The 18,043-nt window shown below is 48.3% G+C and overlaps 1 protein-coding gene across 1 annotated transcript; it reads left to right on the top strand.

The window, feature by feature from the left end:
* Window positions 1–3,244: 3,244 nt before the first annotated feature.
* GPR83 (G protein-coupled receptor 83) lies at window positions 3,245–15,496 on the top strand. Its single transcript, XM_026071935.1, has 6 exons — window positions 3,245–3,793; window positions 4,266–4,330; window positions 4,692–9,156; window positions 9,574–9,699; window positions 11,161–11,294; window positions 12,113–15,496. The coding sequence occupies exons 3-6, from the start codon at window positions 8,770–8,772 to the stop codon at window positions 12,735–12,737; spliced, it is 1,272 nt and encodes a 423-aa protein (XP_025927720.1). The 5' UTR covers window positions 3,245–3,793; window positions 4,266–4,330; window positions 4,692–8,769; the 3' UTR covers window positions 12,738–15,496.
* Window positions 15,497–18,043: the final 2,547 nt, after the last annotated feature.

The following is an 18,043-nucleotide window of genomic DNA, read 5'->3' as shown; positions in this document are numbered from 1 at the left end:
GCTGGCAGTTGTGTTGCTGTGGCTCTTGCTGAATGTGACTGTTACTTCGCCTGCATATATTCTGCAGAAGTGAACTGAAATGAGCCTTGAGCTTCCCAAGGACTTCCATAAAAATGATGAAGGCGTTTGAATTTCTAGTGTACAGCTTGGTAGCAATTTGCAGAGCAGTATGCTCACTTAGGGTGTCAGGGCATCGTTTGCTAGTCTGACTCTTTCCCTTCATTAAGAGCTGTCACAGCTATTATAATATTACCTATGCAATAGACAAGCTGCTGTAAAACCCCTTCAAGAGAAGGGCTGAGATTTTTTTTTTAACCTATTTGTGTTAAGTAAACTGAATGTCACATGTATGGACTGCATTGAATCAAGGGATTAAGATTTTAAGACACTTTGCTTCTTTATGTTGCTGTCCAAATTAAACCTGTTTTGTTATAAAGACTTGAGAAAAACAGCTAATTTATTGTTCCCTTAAGATCTTAAGGGGAGTCTGTCTTATTATGGTGCAGGCACATCCTGGGCAAAGATTTTAGCAAAGGTATGCAGGATTAACAGGAGTCATTTCAAAGGCTGTTTAGTTTGGCTTACCTTTTTCACAAATTTTTTTTTTTTCTTCAGTCAGCTGCCAAATTCACAGAGGATATGTTTATACTGTTAAACTGTAGCAGTTGTCAAACTGTCTCACAGAAGATAAAGATAGCATCTTTAATTCCAGAGGGAAAACCTGGTGTGCATAGAAAGATCTTTCCTCTACTGATCAAGGTGCTTACACAAGGATAAGACACTCGCTCTGTGTTTCTCTCACAGCAATCGTAATGCATGATGGTGTGAAAAGGACGCTTCTCCTTCATGTGACTTACAACCCACCTTCCCAGGAAAGCTCCTTGAGCCTGGAGCCACTGTTAGAGCAGCGGGTGGGCAGGGCTGGGAGGCTTCCAGGAGGCAGCAGGGGTGTGAAGATGCGTTCAGAGCAGGGAGCTCTTGGGGAAAAGAAGTCTAGGGAGAATGGGAGGAGAGGCCAGGTGGATCCCAAGACAGGATCCAGTCCTTCCCAGCACTGTGGCAGGACTCTGTTGTGCGGAGGCCGTCAGGGAGCAGCTCATCCAGGAAGTGTTGGGCTCAGGAAGCCTGTCTGACCGGGGAGAGGAGGGAGCGCCTTTCCCCTGGCAGACCAGCTCCCCAGACATTGCAATGGGCTGCCTTATGGCAATGACACAGTGATGCTGCAGGAGACTCTCCTGCATGTTGCCACCATTGGCACATGTCACCGGGCACATTTGCATAGCAAAGCCAGGTGGCTGGCTCTGGAGTATCCCAGCAGCCTTTGCTCCCTCGCGCATCAGCACTGCAGCTCGGGGGTCACAGTGGCCTGGGCGGCATTGCCAGGAGCTCCTGGCCAGGTCCTGCACTACTTGGGTGACCTAGGAGGTGGGAGGTGGCAAGAGGGCCTGCTCTGCGGTTGCRCCCAGTGACCTGGAGCAGCACTTCCCCTGCTTGCCTTTTCCCTTTGGCATCAATGGCTCGGAGCCTGCAGCTTTGAGTCCTCATCGCAGCCATGCTGCGTAAGGAAGGGAGAAGAAACAACCTCCCCAAGAGAGTCCTGTTCCAGCTCCCTGAGAGACACTGGCGTGAGGAACTGGACTGCGAGAGCCCAGGGCCTGCTGCTGTGTTTTGGGACGCAGCAGCTCCCTTGTTCTCTTCCACACTGCCTTGGGAGGAGCCCAGCCAGGCTGACGAGGATGGGTTGCCACACGTGCGGCCAGCTCAAAAGGGGAAGCAGAACTGGCTGCGGGGCCTGACTTCTTGTCCCCGGGAGCTGGGCAAATCCTCTGCAGGTAAGAAAGTCCCCAGAGCTGGTAGCTCTCCACGTGCAGCTGGGGATCCCGCCCTTGGCAGAGGAGGGCAGCCCAGCCAGGAGAGATGTCACAGGAGTGGGTCCTGTAGCAGCACCATCCCAAGGGAAGATGTGGCTTCCCCAGAAGGTGCACTCCCTGCTTGGAGTCAAGAGCAGGGGCTCAGCAGCCAGAGCTTCTCAGAGCAGGGAGCTCAGGCAGCGATGGAGGGCCCCTACCCACAGCACGCCTGAGACCCTCAGCAGCAAGCAGAGCTTGTGCCGGGGCAGGCGGGTACCGGCGTTCATCCCCGGGGTTTTTGCACTCCTTCTGGTGCTAGGTTTCCACTCTTGCTCTGGCAAGAAGAAAGGCAAGGAGGTTCAGAAGCCCATGGAGACCCTTGTGACTGTGTAAGTGATTTCTCGCCAGCTCTCTCCCACACATGGTTCCTCTCATTTTGCATTGGACCCCAAGCATCCTCCTCAGCTAGCCAGCTGGGGGACGCATCCTCCTCACGTTGCCCTGCCCAAAGTGCAGGCACTGCACAGGGCCTCCATCCAGGGGATGCACTTCACAGCCTGCTCGAGCTCGCCTCCTGCCTCTATCCTGGCCCTCCTCAAGGCTGAGCCTCTGCTCAGCTCTTCTCCTCCACCTCCACTGCACACAAGGGCAGGAGGAGCTGGGCTGAGCGCCCCGGCAGTTGGGCTTGCAGTGCACACCATGGTGGCCCTGGTGCTGTGCCTTGCACACCAATTGGGAGCCCTTTGGAGGAGGCCTCAGTCTGTCATCTCCACACTTCTGCTCACTGCCTTGCCCTTCCCGATTGCAGTGTGCCCACGGGCCTTGTGGAGGAGCAAGTGGAGAGCAGCACCAGTGCCTCCAGCCCAGCCAGTGACCAACACCTGGTGAGCAAGGGCAGTCCCCYTCACATAGCTCTCAGCCGGCCCCTGCATGGACACTCGCACCCGCCTCAGCAAGGAGCAGAACCACCAAGCCCAAGGCACGGGATCCCTGCTCCCCTCCTGGCCTGGCCCAGCTGTGCACAGCCTTTGGCAGCTGGCTGCTGTCCCTGCTGCTGTTGGCCAGCAAAGGGGAAAGGCAGCGGGCAGCTCTATCCCAAAGGGAGAGAGGGTGGGAAGCAGTTGGGAGGAGCAGCTGTGGAAAGGCTGCCTTCCAGGGAGGTCCCCAAGGCCTCCTGTTGCAGCAGGGGCTGCACCCAGGAGGCTGCAAGCACCAGCATGACAGCTTCAGCAGCCCTGGCTTGCCATCTCCCTCAACCTGACAGAGCCACCAGCCTCCCTCAAGGTCCATTCCCTCCACACCTTCTCCCCTTCCTCTCTGAGCCCTTGTCTTTTCCACCCTTGTCCACAAAGGCTGAGGAGAGCCTCAACGGAGGGGTGCCCAGCCCTGAGGAAAGCAGCATGCCTTGTGGGGAAGAAACCGGTGAGATGGGCAAGCCCCGAGCTGCCCGGGTGCCCGGGGAACAGGGCTGGCAGGACGGGGGCATGCCGGGTGCTGGGCTGAGCCAAGCAGCTGGCAGCAAAGGGCATCTCCTCCTTGAAAGTCCGGGCATAGCCATGAGAAGACTTTGGGAGGTAGCTTGGCTGTGGGGTGCCCCAGATGCCTTGGGGAAACTGTTTCCTGGGGCAGTGTTGACAGAGGTGACAAAAGGTGCCGGGGAGAAAAGCCCCGGCAGAAGCGACTCAGGCTACTGCTGGTGGTGGGGATCCTGTTGCTGCTGTTTTCCTGGCTGTTCCAGTGATTTGGGAAACACCGCAGTACTTTCAGCTGGTCTCTCCTCTTCTCCCATCTTCCTCCTTGCCCCCCTGTCACAGAATAACCTCCTGCAGCAGAAGAGCATGCCATGGAGCCAAGCTGCGATGAGGACATAGAGGCAGCCGTCCGATACATTTCCAAATACCTCAAGGACCTGGCCGCCTACGTGGACCAAGCTATCTCTCTAGGTAGGCAGGCAGGGGTGGAGGGTGAGGTCTTGTGCACAGCAGGATTGGGCTCCTAGTGACAGCCACAGAGCAAAGCGTGGGTGACCGGCCTGAGGGCAAGGGAGGAGCTTTTGGATCTCACTGGGGATATGGGGTGGGAATAGAGAGTTGTGGAGTTCACACTGGCCTGAGCCCCAGGCCAGTAGCCCAGCTGCAGAGTTGATGCTAGGCTCTCTTGCTCAGCTGGTGTGGAGGATGTGGGATGAGGTCCTTTCTGGCCTCTGCTTTTTCCTTGCCTGTAGTTATGCTGGCTGCAAATATGTGTGGGTGGAAGAGCTCCCTGCCTAGGCAATGATGGATTTGCAAGAGCAGGGCTGAAGGTCTGTGCCTGCTCTTGCTGTCCTTGGAGGGTTTGTCAGAGGGCACCCCATGAGCAGGGCAAAACCCTTGTGGGTTTGGATGTCTCTCTTCACCTTCTGCCTTTTCCTTCTAGAAATGGAACTCGCCAAAGGCCTTCAAGCCTCGGCAAGCGTCTTCAAGAAGACCAGCTCTCCAGACGTAAGCTGGTGGAGATGGGCAGCCCCCAAAGCGCACCCCACAAACCCCAGCACCCTGCTTCCTGGGCTCCTGCTCCAGCTGCCTGGCAGGGAGCTTGCCCCTGACAGCTTCTGCAGGCCTCCTGTCTCCCTCCCAGCAGGCTCTTTGCAGCCCGCGGCTACCATGTCCCAGCCCAGGCCTTGGCTTTGACACTAGCACACGTGCAAGGCGAGCAGGACTAAGGTAGAAACGAGCCCATCAACGTGGTCATCTTACTGAGAAAATTGTTTTTCTTACTCTTCCCCCACCCGTGAGAAGGTACCTCCCTGGTCTCATGATGCCGTGGTCAGTTTCAGCAGCGTTGTGTTTTCTCTTTCCACAGGCATCTGTGCCACCCCTGGTGACTCCTTTGCCAGCGCTGCAGCATGAGGCAGCTAACTGGGAAGGCCTTCAGCAAAGTGATGAGCAGAGAAAGCAATGCCTTCAGGCAGGAGAGCCGCCCAACACAGATTCTTGCCCCTAGACCCGCACAGGGATGCTCACGCATACGCATGTGCATGCACAGTCCTGAGCCAGACGACTTGGTGCAGCGTGGCTCTGCTCGGCAGGAAGGAAATGCTGGCCACCTCCCTACTCCTGGGCACCACAGGCAGCTCTTGCCACAGCTGGCATCACGTTTGGGCTCCGCCTCACTAATGCCTCGGCACAGCTCCCCTTCCACACACACCCAGGGACACGGGTCCCAGGGCTCTCTGGCCACCTGCAGCAGGCTGAGAGGCCTTGAGTGCTCCTGCAGTGGCAGAGGGTGGCTCTTGCTTTCATCACCTGGAAGGGAAAGGGCATCTGGTGCCTTCCAAGCTGCACTGGTTTGCAGGGCAACATCTTTCTGCAGGTGCTGATTCTCACTTCCAGTTCCACAGCTGGGCTACCGACAGGGAGGGCTGATGGCACACACCAAGGCCTTTGCAAAGGCAAGCACAGGCAGCCTCTTGCTCCAGCTGCTCTCAGGCTTTGGCTCTTTCTCTCTCCCTGCTTCAGGCACTCGGGGAAACACTACTCATCAACCAGCAGCTGCTGGGGAAGATGGAGCAGCAGTGGCAGCAGGCTGAAAGGCAGCTGGTGAATAACAAGCATTCACCACTCAGGCTGAGTTGGTGCTCCCCGGGCCAGCCCCAGCTCTCACAGTCACAGGCATGGCCTTGAGCATGCATCCCCCACTGCTCTCCTGGGCCACGGGAGCAGCGCCCTGATAGGAAAGAGCCTCGGCCAGCCACATCCCCAGGGGAGGCTCACTCAAACCAAAATCGCAGAGCTCTTCCTTTGCTCCCAGTCCTTGCTCTTCCCAGGGAATCCTCAGCCTGGGTTGCTTTTTCTTTGGCAGCAAAAGGAAAAGGCTGAGCTGTTCAACCCACCATGCGGCGAGGATGACAAGCAGGACAAGCCAGCCAAAGAAGAGCAGCCAGTGCCTGCTGCACCCCCAGCCCTGAAGGCCAGCGCAGCTGGAGGTCGGAGYTGAGGAGGCAGTGAGAGCAGAGCTGCTCTGGGCAGCGCCTGCGACGGCAGCCTGCTCGGGGCCTGCCTTAGCCTGCGTACGATGCCCTGCCCAAGCCTGGCAACGGCTGCCTCTCAGTGCCCCAGGGCACATGGAGCGCTCTCCTGGAGCCCTGAACGGCCTTCGCTGCCCCGGCATGTCCTTCCTTAGCCCTCGCCAGTCTGGGGATGGAAGGGAGATCCTGTCACTGGCAAAACACTGGTGGCTGCTCCTTCCTCTGAAGGGGCTCCCCAGCCCTCCTGGCGGGTGAGCAGCCACCTTGCAAGCATCTGCTGCCTTCCAGCTGTCGCGGAGCAGGAGGAGCCCAGTGCAAAAGGGCCTGACTTGAACTTCCCGCTGGTGCTCAGCTGGCATGTGGGACAGCCAGGAGAAACAGCCAGGGCCTTTGTGCTGGAGCTGTTCTGGCAGGGAGGGCTGTCTTGTCCTGGCAGTGCCCAAGGGACATTCCCAGCTGACTGCCTTGCAGAGTGCTGGGCAGCAGCACAGGGAGCTGGGTGCGTGGGCAGAGAGCTCATCCTTCTTCCTTCTGAGCTCTTTTCCTTTCCTCCTCTGCCTTCTCTCAGCTTGCAGAGCAAATGGCAGCTCCTGCAGCCTGCAGCAGTGAGGAGGTTTTGTGCCAGGCTGCCTGAGAAAACACACTAAGCTTTCCTCAGCTCCAGCTTTCCAAACACAGCGATGGTGTTCAAGTACATCTTCTCAGCAATAGACCTATTAGCCAAACATGCCTGAGCCGACGGTCCAAAAGGCAAAGCAGGTTCTGAAATGGCCAGGGCTTTTAAAACTGTTGTTAGCAGGGGTGCAAGCCTCCACAATTACAGACTAACAGCAGTCAGTCTGTAAAAGCAGACTGCATTTTTAAAAAGCATTTTTAAAACAGCCTTTAAACAAGCTCTTAAAGCAGTAAAATGCTCACCATTTTGTTGCTAATGGTAAAGTGAAAGCCTTCATCACAGAGTGTTTCAGTAGGATGCTCAAAACTAACAAGTGGAGGTATTTGACAGCAGACAACACTTTTCACTACATTGATGGGTTGTTGGAGTCGATCAAGAACTGGAAGCACAGCTTGCAGTGACCTGTCAGAGCCAGGCTGTGGCTGTGAACCCTTTCAACTGTGCAAGGGCTTGGAAAACTGCACACAGGGTTGTGTTTAAAGCGGCAGACTCTGCTCCCCTGCACAAAAAGGGAGACCATGTGAGGGTTCCTCAAGCAAAAGAGTGATCAGAGAAAGGTTATGAGCAGATGTACACAGATGAAGCGTTCACAGTAGCTGACCTTGTGAGAAGGGCACAGATACCTGTGTACCACTGGGTAGACTGGGATCACCCAGCAATCCTGGCAACGTCTGACCCTGAAGAACTTCCAGAAGTGAATCCTGACCAGGAGATAATCTACAAAACAGAGAAGATCATTGCTGCAAAAGGGAACGGGCACTTCTAGAAGTGTTATTTTCAGCAACGAGCGATTGGCTTATAATGTAAACTTTTCAGGTTACGCCCCTTTTTCTGATGATTAAATAAGGCCTTGTACCTACAGAACCTCTTCTGGCTTGTGTTAGTTGACACCACCCAAACAGACTTAAGGAGCTGTCCCCAGCCCTCTCCTTTTACAGCAATTGTTCTGGCAGGGGCAAGTACATTAGAGGAAAAGGCGGGTTTGTAATCTCCGTAGATTCAAGCCAGGCAGAACTTACCAACCAAGGGGCAGCACCTGATGCATGCCCTTACCTTCACCAGCCCGGAGGTGCACCTCTTCCTGTAGTATATTGTATTTGTTGCTCTTGGTCTTCTACTATTGATCTTACATTTTCTAATGCATTGTGGGAGAAGGGCCCTGGAATGAAACACGCTGCAGGTCTCTTCAGTGCTTGACGTCCAGCGTATGGCTGCTTGTAGCTGTGGATATTGGATTCACTGGTCTGGGTCACCCCTTGCAGTCCTCCTTTCCTTAGAATCACCTGCTGTGACTACTATTGTATTTCTACAAAACCTAGAATGTACAATTTAGGATCTAGTTTTTATTCCCTTGGCCAAGAGAAAATCCCTGCCAAGGGAAAGCTTAGATATTTTTCTCTCTCTCTGTGGAGAAAAGATTTTTGGAAAAATACTGCTAACAGGGATTCATACTGACTCTTTGCGTGGACATGATAAGCATTTTTAATAAGGGCTTCAGCAAAATCAGTTACAAATCCTGTGGTATTTTCTTTCAGTAGGAGAGTGAGAGATAAGCTTCCAAATACAGTAAATCGTCTTGTTATTCACAGTTCATCTGTTGCCATACTCCTATTTCTGTGCTAGTTGGTAAATGTGGTGGTGTTGTGCTGTTATTGACAGGCTGAAGCTTGCCTCTCAGATCTTTAGAAGTGAACTTTAATTTGGAATTTCTCCTGGAAGAGAGCACAGCTGCCACACACAGTGCTGGTTTATAAACAGCACAGAATTGCATGAACTCAGTAATGGCTGTTGATAGTGAAGAAGGATGCTGAAGACTGAGGGGAGTGGTTTTGTCTTTCTCCTAGAGAGCAGATGCAACTACCTTGGAGTAGTGCCCTGGGGGAGTGTAATCATGCATAAAATGAGCACGTCAGAATAGAAATCTTCTGCAGCCCAATGGGCAGAGATCCTTGTTCAGAGCATGTGTAAGATGGGAGCTTCCTGAAGATATAAAAGTAGCAAGAAGCAGAGAGAGAAGCACATACTGAGTGCACAGCAGAGCAGCGCTGTGGTTTGGCACACATGTTGTGTCCTGCCTTCCCCAATTGCCTTTGTATATCGCTTATAGCCATGACGAGTGTTTGTGCAGAGGCAAGTGAACGACTGCTCTTCACGTCTCCTGTCGACACCGTGTGCTGTACTGTATCATAAATGCATTATTTATTTCTGACTCTGAAGAACAGAGCAGCTTTGCAGAAATGTTTTTCCATTTTATCTGTCTCTCTCTCCCCTACTTAGTTAATGCCTTTGCAACATCAGGAAAGTTACCCCTTAACAGAAGTTTTGAAGAGCCTTTTGAAATGCCAAACATTTCCAGTTTCTTTTCCTGGGATAACTACACCCTGGCTGACTGGCAGAGCTTCGTGGGCAGGAGCCGATATGGAGCCGAATCGCAGAATCTCACAGCGAAAGCCCTGCTCATCGTGGCGTACTCCTTTATCATCGTCTTCTCGCTTTTTGGCAATGTCCTGGTCTGCCACGTCGTGATCAAGAGCAAAAGGATGCCCTCTGCCACCAGCCTGTTCCTCATGAATCTGGCCGTAGCTGACATCATGATTACACTTCTCAACACGCCTTTTACACTGGTAAGAGTGGGACAGAGACCCTTGCCTCTCGTTTTTCTTTCAAAGCATGAACTTTGTGAAAGGAGTGTGGTAGAAATAGGTCAGTGTGTGGAACTGTGCTGCTGGGAAGTGACAAACGACACTGCATTCAGGGAAAAGAGGCAGCTGGAGCTGTCAAGGCCAGAAGGGCATTTCAGTTACTTCAGTGACCTTTCTTTATACCATCGTAGGCAGTGCAGGAATGTCTTACAGACATCTTTCCAGTCCAAATTATAGTGATTGGAGTGCTCTTGGGAAAACTCAGTATGTCTTTTTCTTCTCTAATTTCTGTTACCTAGTTGAAGATCTAATGTCTCAGATAGATACATATATATATAAGCATGTGTGTGTGTGGTYGGGGTGGGGGGTGCACCAAAGCTAACGGTATTCTGGTTTTAGGCTCGTTTTGTGAACAGTACCTGGATATTTGGGAAGGGGATGTGCCATGTCAGTAGATTTGCACAATACTGCTCCCTCCACGTCTCTGCCTTGACCCTCACAGCCATTGCCGTGGACAGGCACCAGGTGAGAGCTCTCTGAAGCAGACAGCTAGAAAGTTCAGAAGCACTTAAATTAAATGAGAAAGCGTGATTCCATTTCATTTACTTCTCAGCTCTCAGATTAATGTAAGATGCATGAAAAATTGGCAGTGTAGTGAAATAGTTCTTGCTATCAGATCAAAAGATTCGTTTCAAGCATACAGCAAGGTGGGAGAAGGGAGACATCCGTTCCTTTGGAATCTCTCCCAGCTGTGGAACAGGAGCTTTTCTTTGGATTGGTAATCTGCTAGCTGGTCAAACTAGGAGAAAGTCAAAAGCCTGACAGCAATTCCAGGTGGTCACCTCCCCTCTGTGGGTGGTTTGTCTGGCTCATGACGTACCTATGCTGTGGATGCAGGCACATCCCAGTTAGCTTCAGGCAGCTCTGACTTTCTGCCTTTACTCAGGTACCCAGTCCCACATGAATGTGCCACACGAATGTCCAGGCATCTCTCAGGCCTGGATGCAGTTTAAGTGTTTCTGTGGGTTTCAGGGGCTAAGCTGCTAGACTCTGCTGGGGGCAGAACCATTTGAGGTCTTGTTCACTGCATTGCCCTCACTGGGAGCACTGGGGAGCCCAAGGCAGAGACACCTGACATGCAGCCGGTTGGGGTGTGGCATGTCCAGCAATAAATCAGAGCTAATAAGCTTTGATGGACTCCATCTGATGCCTATAAAACCCCTTCAGCAGCTCCCGAGCATCACTGGGCAAGACAGCACAGTGTATCCCAACCTGGGCTGGCTCTGTACATTAATACCATGGCCCATTTGACATGCAGTCCTCTCTGGAGCCTAGGAAAGCACTGTATAGAGGCATCTGTGTATCTGCAGTACTCACATTATCCAAGTCTTCTTCATCTGGCAACTCTCACCTCTTGTTGCTCTGAACGATGGGGAGCTCACCGTACTTTATACAGGTATTTGTCACAAGCCTGACAGAGCTGTGGCTCACTACTGATAATGGCTTCATAATTGGGAACAGGTACAGCTGATAATTTCTGCCAGAAAACTTCTGGTTTGCCAAAAATACACTGCATGTCAGAAGCATTCCCAGTGAGCACTGATTAAATCACAATCCCATGGTTCATTGTATCACAGACACTGAAGAATCTGAGACAGTTCTTCTCTACATTGTTTTTACTATATAAGTAAACTGAACCTGCAAATGTATATGTGTGTGAGACCCACTGATACCCAAGTTTTGCCACCTCAATGTAAATACTGAAATGCAGGTGTAGGACTGGGATTTGATTTACCATTTGTATGGAGAAACTTTCAGGCTTTCATGTATAGCTTAAAGTTGATGGCAGCTGGGTGAAGACAGCGCTGCTTGCATGCTCAGTTTCTACTTTAAATAACATATTTCAGGTAGGAAGATAATATGAAAAAAATGGTATATTTATTTCCTGAAATGGTGTCAGCCTGATTATTGATTTATTTCGAACAGGTTATAATGCACCCTCTGAAACCTCGCATATCTACTGCAAAAGGGGTTATCTGCATCTTTGTAATTTGGATCATGGCAACTTGTTTTTCCCTCCCACATGCTATCTACCAAAAGCTCTTCACTTTTGAATACAGGTGAGGATGTTCTTTGCTTTCCCTCTACAGTCTCACTGGAGGTCAAATTTTCGGCCACATCGGTGAGATGTTGGCATCTTTCTATTAAAAGCCCTGAGCTTACGCTGAGGTCAATCAACTATGGATCTGGTCTATGATTTACATCAGATGCCTTTTACAGTAGCTGATATCATGTTCTTGTTTCTATTTTTTATTATTTTGTTTTTATTCTGTCACACTAATCACATGAAACAGGATAACAAGTTAAAGGGCCTGGCATGGATCCTCAATCTCTATAAACTGTCAATTTACACTACGGACACATCTGGCCTATTTGGGCAGACCAGGAATAGGGGAAAAAGCTAATAGGTTTTATCTACTCTTTAACCCTGGGAAAGTGACAGAACCTGCATCAGCTGCTTGTTCTATAAAATGCTATTGTAAGCATACATATTTGGAAAGTAGTTTAATGAAGGAAAGGCCCCAAATATGTGCAGAAACTGTTCCTGTTTACAAAAGGACATTTGCCAAAGGACAGGGGATAAAAACTTGCTTCTGTGCAGCTGATAATTCTTTAATTAATGAAATTCATAAGGCTATCATAATGTCAAGAATGCCCATGAGAAATTACCATCTCATTGCTCATGGGCTGTTCCATGGCTCAAATCCATGAGCATCAGAGCTCCACTTAACTATGACAAATGTGCATCAATGAAGGGTCTGCCTCAGGGTCTGAAGACATGAGCCCTCTTCCTCCTATTTCCGTGTTTCTGATTTGCTCTTCCTGCAGTGCCCTGGCATATGCACTCTCACCTGTTGTCTGATATCTTCAATTGCAGTGAGGAAGTTACGCGGTGCCTCTGTCTCCCAGATTTCCCCGAGCCAGCTGACCTCTTTTGGAAGTACCTAGACTTAACAACCTTCATTTTGCTCTATGTTCTGCCCCTTTTGATCATCTCTGCTGCCTACATGACAGTGGCCAAGAAACTCTGGCTGCGCAATGTCATTGGCGATGTCACCACTGAGCAGTACTTTGCCCTTCGCAAAAAAAATAAGAAGACTATTAAGATGCTGATGCTCGTTGTCATCCTCTTTGCAGTCTGCTGGTTTCCCTTAAATTGCTACGTTGTCCTCCTCTCCAGCCAGACCATCCACACCAACAATGCCTTGTACTTTGCCTTTCACTGGTTTGCAATGAGCAGCACCTGCTACAACCCTTTCATCTATTGCTGGCTTAATGACAGTTTCCGATCAGAACTGAAGGCTTTGCTCAACTTCTGCAGAAAATCTCCTGGGCCTAGAGAACAGATGCTTCCCTCCACAGTGCCATCCTACCAACTAGCTTGGCCAGAAAACAGCAACTTCCAGAAATTGCGTGTCCCCCATGTCCTTCCACCAGCCTCCAACATCCAGTCAGGAAAGACAGGCATCTGTTCAGCTGAGCCAATAGTCACTGTGAGCTAAACAGTGCCCCTGGGAAGCTATAAGGACTGTACTGAGGTTTGGCTGGAGCTAAAACGGTGGGAAGATATGGAGCCCTGGACCAGTACCAGTGACAGTGCGAGCACRCATGATGAAACCAACCAGCCCAGCTCTGCAGAAGGTAATATGAAGGAATTACATTTTTGATGCAGGCTGATAATAAAAGGGAAGAAAGCAAACTCTTGCTAGGAAGGAACTCTTTTTCTGTTTCTCAAATTGCCTTTGGCTCTCTTTGCAGGAAGGGATTCTCTGCATGTATGTCACTAAGTTATCTGCATGACTAAGCCTTTTTACCAATGGAGCTTTGTGTGTGTTTTGCTGGTATTTAAATACTAAAGCAACAGTCGAATCACATCAAGGCCCCTTCCTCTTCTTTAAGTCTCTTAGGAAAACAACATGGGCAACCCAGTGCAATTGGGTACAAAGTCATCCCTCCTGAAATGGGGGCTGGCAGATCAAGATCTGTTCAGAAAGAATGAACAGATCTATTTCGCAGATCCATGTTTTTCTTGCTAATCCCCTCAGAGAGGTGAAGCGTTAGATAAACATTGAAAAACAGAACAGTCTTTTATATCGGAAGCACTTTTCCTAAGGTAGAGTTGAAAAAATGAGAGAAGTGGTGCCTGTTCTTTGCATAAATTGATGTTAAACACCAACCTGTTACTACAGCATCTGTTGGCAATGCTATATCACACTTTTTTTTTTCATAAAATAGCCATGAATATTCAGAAAGCTTTTCTTCAAATAGAGATCTAAAACCCGCAAAATACTTTTGAGAGCATTGGACATACTGTCCACAGTTAGAACAATGATGATTAAACAGCATTTTGAGTCTGGATTAGAACCTTTTGATCAGGTTCTCTGCATTATGGTTAAGTGATAGCTAAAGAGTCCCACAGTTTGACTTTTTGTCTTTGCATGCTGTTCTCTTACCTGCAAAGCACCTGGGTACTTCTCAGATCAGACATCTGAGACATTTCATCCCCACTAAGATGTAGGTTCTCTGGGATCAGTTCATAAATGAATTGCTTTAAGAGAGCAGATGATATCGATGATAGCAAGTAATAAAAGAGGAACATTTCTCTGCAAGTTACCCTCTGATGATTGAACAATTTTGATGCATTAAAAGATGCTCGCGATGTGTCCTTCATTGAGTCGCCATGTTAAGAAATTGATAGACTGTCTAGAGTAGTTTGCAGAATTTGATGTTCTGAGCAGCAGAAAATCTGATTCTGAACAAGGGGGAAGAAAAGGACATTCCAAAAATTCTATCTTGTATTGCACTGAAGAGAAACAATTTTCCCTATCTGTGGAAATTAGTTTGAATGTCACACTAGGGAACCCCATTCCACATTCAGCCTGTAGCAGCTAGTGGTGAAGTGAGAAAAATCTTCTTTTCTCTAAATGACTATAGATGAAAAAAGAGAAACTATTCTTCGCAATGTCCTGTAATGAAATTTACATTTGTGAAATCATTTCAAGGCTTGTGAAGGTTTTTCATGCATGAAAGAGAATAAAACAACTGCCATTTCTTGCAGCTAGCCTGTCTTTCCACACCTCTGCATGTCTCACTTCCTCTATGTCCCCTTGCTTCTTCTTTCACAGGTATTATGAGTAGCTTTGCATTCAGTATTATTCAGTACTTTGAATTCAGTATTATATTATTACTTCTTTATTAAGCACCCAGGAGTCAGAGTATTTCGTATCACCGATGTGCAAAATCAAAGCTTTCTTCCTACCTGCTTTGATCCCGTACACCAAGTCCCATTCACTCCCTTAACATTTGCAATATGTCAGCAGGAGGACCCAAACATGGAGGGCCCATGATCCACACTCCCCACGCTAATGACAGCAGATCCTGATTCTTTTCCAGCAAATAAATCTTTGGGAATGTCGAATATATAACAAAACTGTTACCAAGTACTTAGAAGAGAAAAGCAGTGGTGGGATACTTTTAGAACCACAGTAACCCTGGATATATTCTGAACTGTTATAAATCAGAACAATTCCTTATTTCATTTGCTCAAGATGTAGCCCATATATTCAGTATAACTTAAATTAATATGCCAAAGCGTGTGAGAGAAGCTGGGACCTAAGTCCATTTCTGCTCCAGCAGAAAGAGAGGTGATGGAGTGTTGGAAACCCCCCCTAACATTAGTGTGGGAAGTTAGCCCATCCCTTCCAAAATCTGTTCAGTGAACATTATACTTTCATTTTTCCCTTTGCCTTTTCCTTCCTTACAATTATGCAGCTCTGATTTAATTTCAGAGTCCCTCATAACCCCCTGCGGCCATCCTTATCACTTTTAAACTATTCTAACTTCTCTCTTGGGTACTTAAATATTTCCCCAAGGGAAGAGAAAATGGGTGTGTTCATATATGTGCAAGGGATGAAGCAACAACATAGCTGCTGCACTTGGTTCCCTCTGTCAAAAGAAAAATAGTCTGTGTTTATATGCAGTTTATAGGAGCAAGTGTTCACTCAATGGTAGCAAAGGGGAGGGAGAAGAGAGCTGAAGACAAAGCATAGAGGGGAGGGGAGTGTGTGATAGTGGCAGGTGGCAGGATGGAGAAGATTAGGACACAGAGACAGGACACATGGGAAAGTGGTGGCATGAGGAAAGGAGATACATGGAGCCTATGCTGTCATCTTCCCACCTTACTCTTGTCACAGATTTTGTAAATTTTGAACCAAAGCATTTCAATGATTATGTATTTGTTATTTTGTACTCATTAATAAAAATCTTTAATTAATAACAATCGACTTGGATTTCTGTAACAGTTTTACTCAGATCAGACTAGGAATGAACAGAAGAACTTCCCCATGTGGGGCAGAAGGAGAAGGAGATCTAGAAGAGATCAAGAGATCCTTCCAAAAAGCATCCTTTCTTCTTTCTTCATCCAGTGAAGCAAATGATCAGGACTGTCTTTGTATTTACCTACAGAGTCACCTGGGTTGAGAAATGGAAAATGTTGTGTACTTGTTTTTTTTTTTTTTAAAAAAAGTCTGCAGGTAGGGAAATGAAAATGTTTTAAATCTTTACAGTATCCAATATTTTGCAGGATTCTTTTTGGCCATGAAGGGCTTGAGAGAGGAAATCTACCCTGGAGATCGACTTCTGAAAGTTAGAGTTTTACTAGTAATTTGATCTTCTATTCTGATCCTTCATAGCATTTTCACTCTTGTGAATGAACATGTGCCTCTCGTGGCTTCAGCCAGATCAGCACTACAGTGGGGTCTGTCATGTCAGCATCACCTGTTGGCTGGGAACAGCTGAGTGAGCACACATCTAGGTGACTCTCACTCAGGAAATTAATACAAGGAATTTTCAAAATAGGACTCTGCTATTGTCAATACCATCAAAGGGGCGAGGGTGACGGGCGAGTGAAGAGTTAACAGGACTGAAGTTTGTCAATTGATATGCAGAAGAACTGATAGCACAAGAGCTGACGTGCGCAAAGCTGTTGAACAGAGGACTTAACAGGACTAAAGTCGTCTACCAACCGATATGTGCAAGGACTGATATGCGCAAGGCTGCGGAATGGCAGCATTAACAAGACGGAAGAAGTCTGCCACCTGGAATCTGCACGGACCCCCGGGGAGGGAAGAAACAACACGGAGGTGTTGTGGTCTTGCCTCGCTAGCAGGGTCCTCCCAAGCAGACAAACAAACAGTCCTGTGATTGTGAAACTCGCAAAAAGTCAGCAGCAAAAGCAGTGTTTGCCCAGAGCCCCAGCCGTATAAAAAGAGACTTGGGAGCTAGGAGAGTTTGAGCAGGGACGGGAACGTGACCTGACCATCCTCTCCGGCTGGACCGTGAGTATCCCCCCCCCTCCCCTTTTCCTGGGACGCTGGGTTAAGGTAACTCCTCGAGGTTGAGAGCCCTCTCACTAGGAGAGTGAACAAGAAAGCTTTCAAGTAGGGATAAGCAGTGCTTCCAATTAATAACGCAGTAATCGACGGTTTCAGGTTATCCTTTCTAAATTAGTAACTGATGGTTTTGTGTTATCCTTTCTAAATTAGTAATCGCATTGTTTTAATCGATGTTACTAATCCAAGAACTTGTGTGAGGAAATAAACATCTTTTTTATTATTATYATATTACTGTCTCAGTCGTTGCTATTGAACCTTCATAGCATGACAGTGCGACAGAGGGATAAATCTTTTGTATTCTGGATTCATATCTCTACGCTTCAAATCTTTTCTTTGTTTCTTTCTTTCCCTTTCAGTAAATGCGGTGCAGTTGTTTTCAAGCACATGCATATGTTATACCTACAAGAGCTTCTGGGATTAGATTCTTGTATTTAACTTTGCTTAGGACTAAGGGATTCTGGTCTGAACTCAGATAGGATGTTCTTTCTGAAGCTGAAGGTTACCTTTTGCCATCTTAAGGAATATTCTCTGTCTTTGGGTGCAGTTACCATCCTTTGAGTAACTACATATGTAGAAACTTGTCAGAAGGCCAAAACACAAAATCCTCAAAGGTGCAGTCACCCCTGTGCTTGCTCCAGCTAGGTCTGGGCAGGGTTCCTGCAGTTACAGCTCTGGGTCCTGTACCCCAGTGCTGACCACAGAGAACCTCTCTCCTCCCGACTCTGCCCAATGCCCTGATGGATCCAGGCAGAGGGGAGCAATAAAAAGTTGATTTAAGTACAGACGATAGGAGAGACGGACCTGGTAAAAAGAGAAGATGAGATGGATTGGACAGAGTTCCTTAATGGCCTGATCTAGGACTGAACTGAAGGTGTCCAGTAAAGGTATGAGTTTTACAGCAAACAGGACAGAAAAATGCAGGAGAAGGACAAACCCATGCTTAAAGCAGTTGAAATGGTGCCCTTGAAAACTGACTTGTTTCCCTGTCTGTATTTAACACACTGTGCTACAATGTACCTAATGTGCTACAGGGAAATTTCTGATGAGCATTTGCTAATGCTAATTATGTATTCTTCATTTTCTTCATATCTGATTTGGGATTCTGGAGAAGCATTTTGCACTCACCAGTGCTGCTGAAATCAGTGGGGGCTGTGTTTTGAGCACAGAAAGTGCAGTATAATGCTAGCTATTCCAAAAAACATCACATCCTAGGCAATTTAAATTGGGCATCCAGACTTCATGGGTATTTTTTCATTCTACCTCAGCTGTGCTGCTGATCAGAGGGATTCTTTTAAAATGTAAATAAGGTCATTTACACAGTGTTCAGATGCCATCTCGGTGAGTGTGAAAGGATGGTCTGAGTGATGAGGAAATGAGATATGCGCACAGGGCAGAAATTATCTTCTCCTGTTTTC

Source organism: Apteryx rowi, unplaced genomic scaffold (genome assembly GCF_003343035.1).
Source record: "Apteryx rowi isolate R43461 unplaced genomic scaffold, aptRow1 scaffold_332, whole genome shotgun sequence".
Taxonomy (NCBI): domain Eukaryota; kingdom Metazoa; phylum Chordata; class Aves; order Apterygiformes; family Apterygidae; genus Apteryx; species Apteryx rowi.
This window is presented reverse-complemented; position numbering and strand designations above follow the sequence as displayed.